The sequence below is a fragment of the Mesoplodon densirostris genome, chromosome 2 (assembly GCF_025265405.1).
Source record: "Mesoplodon densirostris isolate mMesDen1 chromosome 2, mMesDen1 primary haplotype, whole genome shotgun sequence".
Taxonomy (NCBI): Eukaryota; Metazoa; Chordata; class Mammalia; order Artiodactyla; family Ziphiidae; genus Mesoplodon; species Mesoplodon densirostris.
The window spans coordinates 178415729-178430567 of record NC_082662.1 but is presented as its reverse complement, the minus strand read 5'-3'; the positions used below and the strand labels follow the sequence as shown (position 1 = coordinate 178430567).

The 14839-nt window shown below is 37.4% G+C and overlaps 1 protein-coding gene across 1 annotated transcript in view; it reads right to left on the bottom strand.

The window, feature by feature from the left end:
* ESRRG (estrogen related receptor gamma) overlaps window positions 1-14839 on the bottom strand; it is a 217691-nt gene that overhangs the window by 45457 nt on the left and 157395 nt on the right. Inside the window, exon 5 of the mRNA XM_060088663.1 lies at window positions 12797-12958. Within this exon, the coding sequence (XP_059944646.1) occupies window positions 12797-12958 (162 nt within the window). The remainder of the gene's footprint in view (window positions 1-12796; window positions 12959-14839) is intronic.

The window sequence follows — 14839 nt, the reverse complement described above, 5'->3', positions numbered from 1 at the left end:
ATAATAATGACAGAGACAGTCTCCCTAAAACAGAACTTTAGTATAAGGCCTACCATAGAGTAGGCTTTTAATATATATTTTTCATTCAGTGCATGAGTGAATAAGTATTAGCTTGCTACAAAAATATATTACACACGTATTTTTGTTGGGGAATTGAATATTACAAAGTGTGCAAAAAAAAGTCAAATTGAATTTAGAGAACCTATTACCATATTTAGATATCTCAAAAATGATCATAGTTGATGTTTCAAAGATAACCAAATCATCCATCTTCAGCCCATATGAAATTTATTAAACTACAAGAATATAGTATGGTCAGATTCACACTAAATAATAAATAATTCTATTCGAACTGTAAACAATTGCCTTGGAAATTTGACTTAGACTTTCATGGCACATACAGAAATGTGAGAACCTAAAATCCTCACTGAGTATACTGGGTTGGATAACTGACCAGGTTAATTAAAACCTATGGATTATCTACAAGCTAATTTTTTTTTTTCTTTTTGCGGTATGCGGGCCTCTCACTGTTGTGGCCTCTCCCGTTGCGGAGCACAGGCTCCGGATGCGCAGGCCCAGCGGCCATGGCTCACGGGCCCAGCCGCTCCGCGGCATATGGGATCCTCCCAGACCGGGGCACGAACCCGTATCCCCTGCATCGGCAGGCGGACTCTTAACCACTGCGCCACCAGGGAGGCCCTACAAGCTAATTTTAATCAAACGTTATATACTGATCTGTCAGTGACATTGTCTTCAAAGATAGCATCACACATATTTACATAGCAAGTATTCAGAGATGCTTTATAAATAAGGTGCACCTCATGTATTCCTGTTACTTTGTCTTTTATGTTATCTAGACACTTAGCTCTGTATCAAGATCCTCCATTGAGAAACTCTTGGCCACTTTAAGCTGTTGGCTATGTTTCCGAACCTCAAGCCTCAGTGAAGGAATTCTCTCTACTATATCCCCCTGAGTGAAACAGAAAGATTCTGAGCTATACCTTTAGATTAATAATTCTTCAGAAAGGGGTTTGAGCTGATATATCCAGATATTATACCCAAGCTATATCAAAGAATAACAAAAGAAAGATGGGTTTATTACTTATAATTTGGGGTGCACAACTTAAAATATACCAAAATAACTTTTCTATAACGTTTTCACTACTGGTCTATCTTCAAAAAACATGCTGTCCATATAAATATGTGCATGTTTATATATAATGTAATATAATGTGGTATAATATAGAATAAAAAGGATAACTTGCTAATATTTAATACTATGCATAAGAATATATACTCTTTTCTGAAAAACTGGTGGTGACGTTGATAAATATCAACATTGCTCAACGGTTAAATGACTGAGTTTTAGTCTCAACTATGTCCTGAGTAGCTCGTGACCTTGGGTAAGTCATTCAGTTTTCCTGGCCTTCAACGTTTTTATCTGTAAGTGAATGTGCAAGTAAAGGCATTTAACATTTACTGAACACTTAGCAATTAAAAGATTGGATTGGGCACTTTACATACATTAACTCCCTGAATTGTCCCAGTAGCCTATCAAGTTGGTCACTTTATTATTATCATCCCCATCTTATACATAAGAAAACTTAGTTCATGGCACGGAGCAGTATCAGAATTTGAACCATGGTCTCTAACTCCAAGGATGGTACACTACCCACTGCAATATACTACTTCCTCTTAAAATGCGAAGTTCTAGCAATTGAATTCTAAGGTTCATTCTGGTTCTATCATCCAAGAATTAATTTGTAAAGAAAGAGATCTCTATCTGATATCCTTCCATTTATTTATTTATTTATTTATTTATTTTTCGGTACACAGGCCTCTCACTGTTGTGGCCTCTCCCATTGTGGAGCACAGGCTTCGGACGCGCAGGCTCAGTGGCCATGGCTCACGGGCCCAGCCGCTCTGCGGCATGTGGGATCTCCCCGGACTGGGGCACGAACCCGTGTCCCCCGCATTGGCAGGTGGACTCACAACCACTGAGCCACCAGGGAAGCCCTCCTTCCATTTAATTTAAAAAGAGTGTCATAAAACTTTCTGTAGGCATGTTTCTGAGTAAGCAAGCATATTTTTTAAACTTTGGGAAAATCTATCATACAGCACTTTGCTTCAGTATCACAGCCATTCACAGAAATAAATCTGAAATGTTTAAGTAGAGATTCCATGTTTTTCCACAAAAGGTTAATCTGAGTAATATGCACAGTTGAAAGGACCTTTGGGAGGATGTTCCTCTTTTACATTTACAAGTCTGCATTGCAGACTGGGCTCTGCCATGACACAGAAAATCACAAGATTAAATAGAGCTGGACTATTGTTTTTCCTAAAGTGCTGACCATGTCAGGAGGAGTCAGTCCTTCCTTGAACCTGTAGCTGTTCCCTCTCTCCCTCCTCAGCCCAGGCTACCATGTGCCCTGCCACAAACATGCCACCTGGCTGAGGGGGCCCAGCACTTCAGGGAATTAATCCTTCCCTAATGTAGGTTAAGCAGGTGTGAAGCCCCCTTCGTACAGAGAGGAGGGAGCTGCTCTTCAGAGACGCCTCTGGAGTTACGGTGTTTCATTGGGCTCCAATGACTCTCTAAATCCATACAGGCTGTGCTACTGACCTGGACGGCGGGTCATCCACTGGCTTAATCTGAATCCAGTGGAAGAAACTCGTCCTTTCCCTTTCTTGATTTTATAGTATTAACAATATGTAGTGAGGACTTAATTGCCCATTCTGGCAATGGAAATATAATTTCCTTATTGGAAGCAAAGTTCTGTGGTTAAATGGAGACATGTAAAATTGTGGGATGAACTAAGGTGAATTGACTCTAGAGCTTAGAATTACCAAGAGGTGGTATTTACCCACTATATGTTTCTCTTTAACTAAATTATGATGCATTAGTACTTTTAACTCATATAATAATAGCAATGAACTTCATATTAAGAGATCCAAGTATAAAATGCAAGCTGAATACCCCTTTGACTTGGGGTTTGTGTACTTTGTACATCATTCCTGATTCTTGGTGGAGGAAAAAAATATATAACCTGGCAAAAATAAATAAAAAATAAAAGTGGTTGATTGCTTCTGAGAAAATCACTGTTTTTTTTTTTTCTGGGGAAAACCAAGAAATTATTTTTCTTAAGAGAAATATCAAGGTATTTATAAACAAATGGAGGTATTATATCTGTTTATCATATACCATAAGCTTCTTAGAAAGTTTGGTCAATTAAAGGGATTTTTAGCAGGTTAAATACATTCTCCTAATTGGGTTCTTCTAAGAATCATTTATGAAGGTTGAAAAGTGGCCTGAATTGGGGAGGAAGCAGCCTGACTTTAGGGAAATCATATGCCTGTGGACATGTTTGGTATAATGTTAAAATATTATCTGATTGGTAAGATGCCACTGATGTGGATGGCTTGGGTCACTTTGGACACTGATTTGCTGAAAATGAAAAGAAAGAGAAAAATGAAAAAGTATAGTTAAAGGGAGGGCAGTGCCTTGACTATGTGGACCCTGACTTTGGTTAATAAGGAAAATTCACGTGGAAGAGCAAAAAGGTAAATGAACAGCAAATTCCTTCTGTAGATTTCCCCTCCCCCTTCTCCTTCCACCCCTCTGATAACCCCTCTCGGCAGAGGCAATTCAACAGTCTATGAGATCTGCAATATCAAAACTACTCCTCAGCAGTCCTCACACCTTTCATTCCCCCTCAAGTGTCCACACTTGAGGACTTCAGTTCAACCCCCTTTCCTCTTTGCTTCATCTACACATAATCAGCACCATTTTTTTTTACGCATCAAAACCACACTTTGTATCTTGAACCTGATGGTGACTTATTCACCGAAACTTGGTCTAACAAGGAAGTAGGCTGACTTAGTCACATTAAAGAATACAGCCAAGGCAGACGTTCTTGGGAAAAAGGTAAACAGAACAGCAAAGTTACATGGCTTTTCTGAGGCTTGTGATCCAAAATTATTTCAAATTCTTTTTATGGTGATGAAAAAGCTCCATTCTTTACAACACACACACACACACACACACACACACACACACACAACTACACAGCACTTACACTTTCACATTAACTATTCTATTTCATGTGGGATGACTTGACTATTTCTTTTTTCCAGTGTAATTAGAGGTTATGTCCTAGCTTTCTTAAACTCATTTAGATATAGGCAATCTTGGATTACGCAGCTATTTTTATCTACAAAATAGAATGCATTGTACCAGAAATTCTGAGTTCAGCTGAGTAATACTTACACCCTCTTTCAAAAAGAAAACTCAGCATTTTTTTCATTTTTTTTTGAAGAAACCACTTCTCTGTGTGCTTTCAAATTACTCTGTATTCCACAGAAAACTGTTCCTCAGATGCTTGAAGTCTCCAGCTGCCACACAATTTATATCTCTTTCCTCTGCTCTTTGTTTTTCAGCCATTCTCCCTGAATGTCAAAGTCAATTTAGTGCATTTCACTTTGCTGAATAAATCAGAGGCGAAATCCTTGCTAAAAGTGAAAATTTGATTTGCTAAAAGGAGCTTAGGGCAACTATTAATCAATATATCCAGAGTGCCAAAGCCAAGGCCACGATAGACATGCATTCATTTGGAGATTGGCTGAGGCAGAGCAAGGGGGACGCAGGGGAAAACGTGTGACCAGCCCACGGGAGGGGGGTGGGGTTAGGGACGGAGAGAGGGTCACAGTGGAGCAGAGGGAGAAACAAAACACGCCAGCATCACGTTTAAACTTCTCCCTCCAATTCTTCTTTTAGAGGTGGAAAAAGATGTTAACGAACCATTTAAGCATATATGGGTTATGCTAATTAAATCAGCTTCCATATAGAATTCTTTTCACAAGACACAGAAGTCTTTCTCTCTTGAACTCATCAAGTAGCCTTGAGAAGAACCTAAAAGTCAGAAGTAACAGCTCTATGAACAAACGGAATTCCAGAACAGAAAGGTATGAGTTGGGGGCTTCCCTGGTGGCGCAGTGGTTGAGAATCTGCCTGCTAATGCAGGGGACACGGGTTCGAGCCCTGGTCTGGGAAGATCCCACATGCCGCGGAGGAACTAGGCCCGTGAGCCACAACTACTGAGCCTACGCATCTGGATCCTGTGCTCCGTAACAAGAGAAGCCGCGATAGTGAGAGGCCCGCGCACCGTGATGAAGAGTGGCCCCCGCTTGCCACAACTAGAGAAAGCCCTTGCACAGAAATGAAGACTGAACACAGCCAAAAATAAAAAAAAATAAAAAAAAGCAAAGCATTTGAAGCCCTTTAAGAAAAAAAAAAAAAAAAACATATGAGTTTGGCCAGGTCTATGGGATGTCAATATTTTGATAACCCTCAGGTAGATTGCAGGCTTGTTTAGGCTTCTGGTATATACAGTAAACCGAATGATGAGACTCATACTGTCACCTTAGCATTCAAAAGAGTTTTGCGATTACAATTCCTTGCCTGAAAATGATACCGTCTTTTAGGACTTTATGAATAGAGAAATCTTCAACCAAGTGAATCTGAACAGAATTGGGGAGGAAGAGCCTTCAATTTTAGCAACCAATCATTTAAAAACTTTTCCAACCATTCAGCTGAGTAGCTACACAGTAGTCACCTTGTTTCATTAAAATTTGTGATCAGGGATATAAAGGGCACACTATCAATCAAACACCTTGATTTTTATTGATTTTAAAGGTGTGTCATACATTTCCTCTTTGATTCAATTCTCCCTTCATTTTATAAATGTAGAGACAAAATTTAAAGATAGGGCAAATATGTTCCATTTGCCTAAACTTGTATGAAAGGCAGGTAGGTAATCTGGAACAAATGACAAAAAATGTACGGGGAAGTAGAGGAGGATAGGGGAGAAAGACCTACCGAAGCTACTGGTAAAAAGTCATTTAAGTTAAATATTCTATGGTTCAAGTAACATTACTAACAGTGCGAATCAAACTTCCTGACTCTAGGGGATAATAAGAATTAAACAACTGAATTGTTATGGACATCAAGTAAAAGTTCGTGAAAGTGCTTTGTTAACAATAACAAACTCTACCAATGTCAGTTGTTTTTGTATTGAAAGCTTAATCCCACAAAAAAGAAGATTACCACAGAACAATGCACACATGTATGCATAGATATTTATGCAGACACAGATCCATGATTCAGGGTGGAGATCGGGTCACCTGTAGCTTTAATAAGCCCCACAGTACCTAGCATAGTATTAGGTCCATAGCAGACACTCAAATACTTAAATTGTATTCATGACTGCTATGAAATTATGATTCCTCGTTGATCAGAGGTACACAATGGCATGAGGACGAATGGATGGCAAATATATTTGGGGGATACCTAGTAATGGACCAGAATACTGGAACAGAGGTTACGTGAGCACAGGTAATTCAGCATGGTGACAGCACCATGCATCAGGTCACAAACAATAGCACTGAGTGGTGAGGAGAGGTCTTTGTGAGCATCTTTAATACCATTTGGGGGTGTCTCTTGAACCAGGTCTCTGTCTGGGAAACCTCATCTGTCTGGGAAACCTCAAACCTTCTTTGTTGGTCTTTCTCCTTTCTAGCAAGGGTAGCCGCAGAAAATGAACCAGTCTGTAGGGGATCTTTCAGATTATTTTTTTCACAACATAGTTTTCAACTTGTTCCTTTCTCCAGATCACAATTGTGACTTCAGAAACTGATAAACATTCAGTTATTTTAGGTATGGCCGAGGAGGACGAACCTGACTATGTAGAAGCTAATGGTCCTGCTCACCTAGGACAGAATGATGGCTATATCCATACAGAGATCCTCTTGGTTAAACAACCTTTCCCTCCCTTTCTATTATAATGGATGTTTGTTCTGAATATGTTTTGAAATAGCTCTTATGAATACTAACTTTTTGGATCACTTGGCTCTAATTACAATAAAATGACAATCTATGTACAATCTCTTAGGCACTAAAATGAACACTGAATATTTTACGTTTTTAGATCATTCTTTATAAGTTGCAAATTAATTATGCATGTGTATCATTTACATGTGTGTTTTTTTTCCTCATTTGATTTTGACAATATAACTAATGGCTAGACCAAATTACGTAACTTACAAAGTATTGCTTAACTATACACAACTCAGGTTTTCTGATTTTACTTTCAGAATTATTCTACCTTTGATAAACCACAACTACCGGTACACAGGTATACAACTACCAGGTACATTAAACATAACTTCTAACTATCTGATAATTGAATATAGTTATAATTTAAATAGTCTTACTAAGTGCCAAGGCATTGGATCTTAAATTTAAAGTTTCTCCACTTAACTGAAAGACTCAACGACTTCACAGTTCTGAAATCATTAAGTTGCATGCATATAAGAAAAATTAATCCTGAGAAAAGAGCTGTAATCATTTTAATTCATTTATAGCAAAGTAGAAATTACAACTACGTGTAAATTCAGTTATACAATGGGGTGGAGGGCGGAGCCTCAGAGCCAACTCATAGTTTTGTGCTGTGCATATTTTTAATCAACTAATCAATAGTACATTTTCCAAGTGCCAATGATATAGAAACAAAACAGCATATTAGGTCCTTTTTATATATAACATAACTCTCTTACTTAACTATGCCATTTCCTGCATGTGAAACCATAATCACATGCATATACACATGAAAACTTACCTGGTGTTACAAATGGAAACATAATTTTATAGTAATTATTTCCACCACAATTTTTGTGCTTTTTCACATATCATAATCACGTAATGGTGCCAGCAGTTTAAGATAAGTAATGGGCAGTTAAAAAACAAAACCTTCACAACTTCGCCTAGGGAATGATACAATCTAAAAAATTGATCTCTACGTAAAATGCATTAGAACAATAAATATATCTTTAAACAGTATCATTAGCCATAAATATTAGTTCAAAATATTCTTGGGTATTCTCTCACAAAATTTATATCCCAATATAGAAATAGTTTATCCATGTTCTTTAGAGATTTCTGTCATTTATAGAAAATTCTAAATACTTCTGTTGAGAAAACTAGAAAAAGCCAACTCGCTGAGCAAGTTTTAATACATTTTCCTAAGTGAATGTTTTAGAAAAAATGTGTCAGAATAAATGGAGAATACTGGTTTCTATACTTTAGACTTCTGGTTCTTACATGAATAACTATACATAAAGACTGTTTTATCACATCTCTTCCTAGTGTGGTTTTCTTTTTGAGCTTAATAGTTCCTGCCTTCATTTGGTATGAAGAAAAACTATAGGTTTTTTTTTTCCTGTTTTAAAAATGTCACTAAGAGGCTCCAAACTTGAATGGAGTCCTCCTTCTTCAGCAGGTAATTGTTTGATCTGTCATATCAAAAATAAACAAGCCCACCTGATAATCTGCCATATTTGATAAAGGAAAAAACAACTTCTAAAATACATTCATTCACTGAATTGTTCAAATACCTTTCTCTTAAAGTCATCCGTCTGGCAAGATCCATAAATACATTTAAGCCACTTATATAGGTCAGCTAATATGGGTGACGCTTTTTAAAGCACCATCTGACGAAGCACATTCTGCATTTTGCTAACAAAGTTACAGTACAAAATAATATTTTAATCAACCACAAAGAATAATAATAGATCTGACTGCTGGGCTGATAATCGTCTTATCACACCCTGTGAAACCTAGCTCTAATATTTGACGGAGCCTCCATTACTTGGCAGCCCATTCTAAAAAAGGCCAACAATGGAGAGAGAATGAAGTGGAGTGTGCAGGACCTCCATATCTACATAAAAGAGATTAGAGGCGACAGCGGTCCATTTTACAGCTCAATCATATTGTGTTAGCATGCGCTTATCCGAGCGCAGACGAAATTGAAAGAGAAATAAAAAAGAGTCAGGCAGATAGGAACCAGAAAAGCGAGGCATGAGCAATTTCCAAGGATATAAAAGGATGCTAATGGTGGGGCCCTGTCATTCTTAAAAAGGGCTATTAGGGCACCATCATCTGTTCTGGTGCCCTTATGCTCCTTCAACTAAAGTCAAGCATTTTCTAAAGCCCTTGTGATCTTTTTGCTTCTAGAGATAAAGTATGGTCATGTTTCAGAACAACACACTTTTCCATTTATGTGATTTATTAAAGTAAGTCAACTAATTCTATTTACTGATAAAAAAAAACCCCACTCCCTATGTATTCTTCTTCAATATTTTCTTTTGTTGAATTTGTCACTTTTTTATGTTGCAAAAGCAAGTATACAAAAGTATCTTCCCAGGAGTGCAGAAAGGCTACTGCTCTGATCTTATATGCTAAACTTAATTTTTAAAAAGTGTGTGTGTGTGTGTGTGTGATTCCACAAACTGAGAGCAGCATAAAGAGAGCAAAGGCTTGGATCTTAGTATATTTTAAAAAAAGATTTCACTTTAGTTTTAACAGAAGCATTAAAAAAAACCCCGCAATTTTGAAGTGAAGATTAAGACAGGTGAAATTTCCGTTCTGATTTGGCTTTAATTCCAGCTCTGACCCCAGTTATGAGGACTAGGTCATGGTATCAAAAACACATGTTTACATGTATCAAGGCAGAAATGAGACGTTCATCTTTATATTCTCTTTGGCTTTACCCCCTCCCCATCCCATGCTCCATGTTGCTGCCGTGCCCAGGCTCCCTGAACCCGGGTATATAGACCAGCACGCTGGTATCACAGCATCTTTTACTTCTACCTCCGAACACTGCATGGCACACTTACTGTTATGAAATGTAAAGGCATTTCAGTGAATTCGTGTTTTGTTAATCCCTCTCTGAAAAGCCAAGATACTCCTTGCAATCATTTAAAACACCCTCCGGGTATCACGAAAACCAGAGCTGTGAATCATCAGTGCACAGTAACCTCCTCTGGCATTTGCTGGGGAGAGAGAATAACGTCAGCCCCTACCAATTCTAAGCCTCGGCTTAAGACTGAACACATAATCGTATAGCAATTGTTTCCACCACTGGAAATGCTGTTACTCATAGTTATTTAAAGTTACTGTCTTCACAAAGGTCACCAGAGCCCCTTTACTGTGACAAGTTCCTCTGTAAGCTGACATTTCTACTTAGATACACAACTGGACCCACAAATTTATCACTGACTTTTCCTTACCAGAGAGCAGCAGACAGAGTTGTTGACTTTTCTTGATCGTTATTATGGAATGTCTGTACGATAACAAAATATGGGCTTAACAAATTTCTTAATTCAGGGAGAACTTGAGCAGAATTCTCTGAAATAATGGGCGGTTTGGAGTCAGAGTGACACAGCCTTTTATGCTCTTACTATTAATAACACTACCATTTTTATTTTGAAATAATTCTTTCAAATGTAGTCAACTGGGGGACTAAACTATCCTGATCCTACTCCAGGAAGCATTGAATGTGGGCTTTGAAGGCTCTGGATACATTTGTGAACTTGTGCAAGTGTTTTTACCTCTCTCTGTCCCAGATCTCCCTATCTTTGAATTAAGGATAATATCTGATTCCTGGGTTAGAACAGTGGGTCTCAACCCAGGAAGAGGGGCATGATTTTGCTCCCCAAGAGGACATCTGGCAATGTGTGAAGACATTTTTGTTTGTTACAACTCAAGGATGCTAATAGGTAGAAACCAAGGATGCTGCTAAGTAACCTACAAGGAACAGGACAGGCCCCATAACAAGAGTATCTGGTTCCAAACATCAATTGTGTCAAGACTGAGAAACCCTGGGTTAGAAGAATGCTATTTTAAACCTCTGAGTATGTACGTCTGTGTACGTGTGTGTGTGGATAAATGTAAATGATATAATATATATTGATTATTTTTAAAAGTATCTGTGGACACTTCAACAAATCTTAGTTTTGTTTCTTTCTAAAACCCTTCATAACACCTTCCTTCCAAAAAAGTTTTCATACACTGTTTAGGCAAATTCTGGTTGTTTCCACTGCTACAACTTCCAATGTCTTACCATCTTTCAGCATATTCTATTTCGATTTTTTTTTGCTTTTTCTAAAAACCTTATAGATATGATCACAATCCAAATGCAAATCAGCTATCCACACAATCAGATTCTCATCTTTCTTTTAGATGTAGCGACCCTTGTGGAGGTATCTTCTAAAGAATACACTCCAGCTCACCTATTTAACTAGTTTTGACTTAATTTGGGGTGCTTTATTAGCAAACAGTGTAAGACAAAGTAGCTGGTATAATACAGAGTGATGTTTAAATTAGTTTACAATTTGCTTGGCCTCATCTAGAACTGCAGTGAACAAAGCCATTCAGAAATGTCAGCTGTGTTCCCAAGCACTGTAACAAATTGTCGCCTGAACGCTGCACACCTAATGACTTCAAATTAGCTTCACTGTGATATCGCCTGACAGTTCGTTACGACTGTTAGCAACATAGCTGGCGTATCATGACCAATAAATTGGTTTCAGTGTGGGCTGGGAAAGGGACTTCCATCAATTTGATTAAAGAAATTACTGTAGCATTCAAAGCATAAAGACAAACTAGTTTAAGGAGACAGAAATAAGTTCACTGTACCAAAGAAACACGGCTCATCGTCCAAAAATTTGTTTGTAAACTAGTTGAAGATCAAAGCTCAAACAAACAATAATTCAAGCAGACTACTAAAATTCTTAAACCTTGTGATCAGGTATATGTTCACTGATCTAAGGACAGGTCTGGAGAGAAAAATAATTGGATGCTTTAAAATACTACTTTTGGGACTTCCCTGGGGGCGCAGTGGATAAGACTCTGTACTCCCAATGCAGGGGGCCCGGGTTCGATCTCTGGTCAGGGAACTAGGTCCCACATGCATGCTGCAACTAAGAGTTCGCATGCCACAACTAAGGAGCCTGCCTGCCACAACTAAGACCCAGCGCAATCAAATAAATAAATAAATAAATATTTTTAAAAAAAACCTGAAATACTACTTTTAGGTCACCATATGAGAATATTTACAATGTCAATGTAACATTTATTTTCATAATTTATGTATAAATTCATGGTAAATATCTAATTGTAAACCAAAGCAATATGCAAATATGAAAAACAATTCAGTATAAATCGCCACTATGAACAACAAAATAAGTGATTTTTAAAAGGAAAAAAGGTATCTAGACTACTCCTGACAAAAACTTTTTTTTTTAATTACAATATTATAGCTTTATTTAGGGTTTAGGAAGCTAAGATAGAGTAAGTTCAGGAAGTTGTCCCATTGGCAGGCCAGGCAGGACTTATACCCAGGCTGTCTGCCTTAAAGCCCCCTATTCATAAACATTTATTTAAAGTGAAAAGAAAAAAAAGAAGTATTTCCTTAGGAGAAAACTCGGACTTTTTAAGAGAATAAAGAAATATTTTAACAAGTTATATTCTCTTTATCTTAGGTTGGCAATAGTACCTTCATATGTGAAAAAATAATTAACAAGCATTCAAGATGGTACAGTTATAAAAAAGGCATATGATTCTATTAGGACCAAGAAAGCACTAAATTAAGTATGACAAAAACAAATGTAAAGGTTTAAAAAAATCCTAATGAACGGGAATTCCCTGATGGTGCAGTGGTTGAGACTCTGTGCTTTCACTGTCGATGGTTCGGGTTCAATCCCTGGTTGGGGAACTAAGTTCTCACAAGCCGTGCAGTGTGGCCAAGAACAATAAATTAATTTAAAAAATACAAATAAAAAAGTAAATTAAAATAAATAAATATAAATTAAAAATCCTAATGAGAAAATTGTGAATTTGCCTAACTCAACATATAAAGCCTAGGGAATTAATTGCAAACTTTTTTCATTTCAGAAAAGGTACCTGGAATATGCTTCGCCCATCCAATGATAACCACCAATTCTCGATCGGCCAAGTCGCACAGTGTAGTGAGGGCTTTGATGTCACTGTCGGGAACAGTAGGGTCAGGCATGGCATAGATCTTCTCCGGTTCAGCCACCAATAAATGTGAGACAATCTTGTTATCTGCAGAATCAGACCAGAGCACTACAAGATCACTAGTAGCATCATCCCTCTTTCGCACGTTCTAAACTAGGTGGTGTTTTGAGCAAAAACAAAAAACAAAACAAAAAAACCCCACAAACACCTATAATCAACCCCAAATATTCCATTTACAGTTCAACATATATATATTAAACAGTGTTCTGGAAAACCCATAGCAGTTGTAATAGTTCTTTGTTTCTTCTTGGCTTTACCTGCCTTTGCTGGAATGAAGCATCTGTCCTGTAATGAAATTTTTTATAGCAAACAGATAAGAGAAGTTAGAGGCTTTCTGGGTCTGCTCTTTGATTCTTAAGTGGGATCTGGGGAAGCAGATTAAATAGCATACAACAGCTTTAAAATAAATATCCACATAAACCATTGAAATATAGAACATAATGCAGGAGGCAAAGAACTCCTACTGCCCATAGACATAATGGGCATGAAAGTCATTAACTGTCCTAATTCCTTTAAAGAAGAGCAAAGGTCAGAGCCCTGCTGCCGGGGTGAATTACTGACTGTATAACTCTGTCTCTGTGGGATGCATTCAATACGAACGACGTGCCTTTCTCCCCCTCCCCACACACCCGGCCCATCTTCCAAATATAGCCAATGTCAGTTTCCAGAAAAATACTCCAACTTAAATGTGACTGTATTTCCTCTTTGGAGCGTCTAATACTTTAATCCTCTATTTTCATCTGTTGTCTTTAGTTCATTCTCTGGTTCAGATTTATCTGTCTGAAATTTGTGATATATGTTTTTAAAATCCTTCATAAAACAAACACTAGAGACAAATGGAAAGCATCACATCAAATGTGTTTTATCGCTCAGGGCCATGTGAGAGTTTATGGAAGGGGTTATAAAGCCTTGCTAACAGAATGATTTTTCTTGTTGGCCCCACTTTCAATTTCTACATGTAGCTTTAGATTTGATGCTTTCTTCTAAGTGAGGAAATACAAATAGGTAAGAATAAACTCAGAGATTTCAATGTCTGTGTCCTATTACTCTAGAAAACTAGGGTATTAAATGGGATCTTTGTGAGCCAAGTCAAAGGTTCCTCTACATTTACTAGACCCTTTGCCTTTCCCTATATATTTTTAACTTTTTTAACACAAAATGAAAAGACTTCATATACCTTAGAATTGAAAACATATTTCTTTTTTTGTCTGCTGTAACAACATAACAAGGATACTTATCCAAGCTACAATTTGTAATTTTTCTGATAGAGTTTAAAATTTTTACTACTATGACTGCCACATGAATTCTGTTCACTTCAAATGATCAACAGATAACCATTCAATGGCAGTAATATTCAATTATTATCAAATTAAAAATACAGATTTGGGAGGAAGTATTCCCAAATATCATATTTTCTAGAAATTAAAATCAAATATTCTTTTTTTTTAAATTTGTAGGATCTGAAGAGAATGATATTTGTTCTCATATATGCTATCGAAACAACACCCTGTTTTTTAGCTACGCTTGGAAAAGTTTCCACTTTCATTGCTCTGACAATGCAGCAAAACCTGTCAGCAACTACTAGATCCTCAGGATTAGAAGAAAATGCAGTAATAAAGGGTACAAAAATGTAATGGAAGGAAATCGTGATTCGAGTTCTTTTAGTACAGGGAAAATGCAACCTGTTTTACCCAAGCCACTGGATACTTGACTGGAGGGGGTCAGAGAAATTTGGTGGAAGCTTAGAAATTCCTATCATTCAGAAAATGGAATAGCCGGCAGCACTGTTTCTAGGTGAATCTTATTTAATGTTTCCCTAATTAGAATCAATAGAACCCAATTTTCATTCTTGGGCTTTTGTAGTATACAAACAATCAGTCAGGCTCCAGAAATCTCGCCCAGCCACTT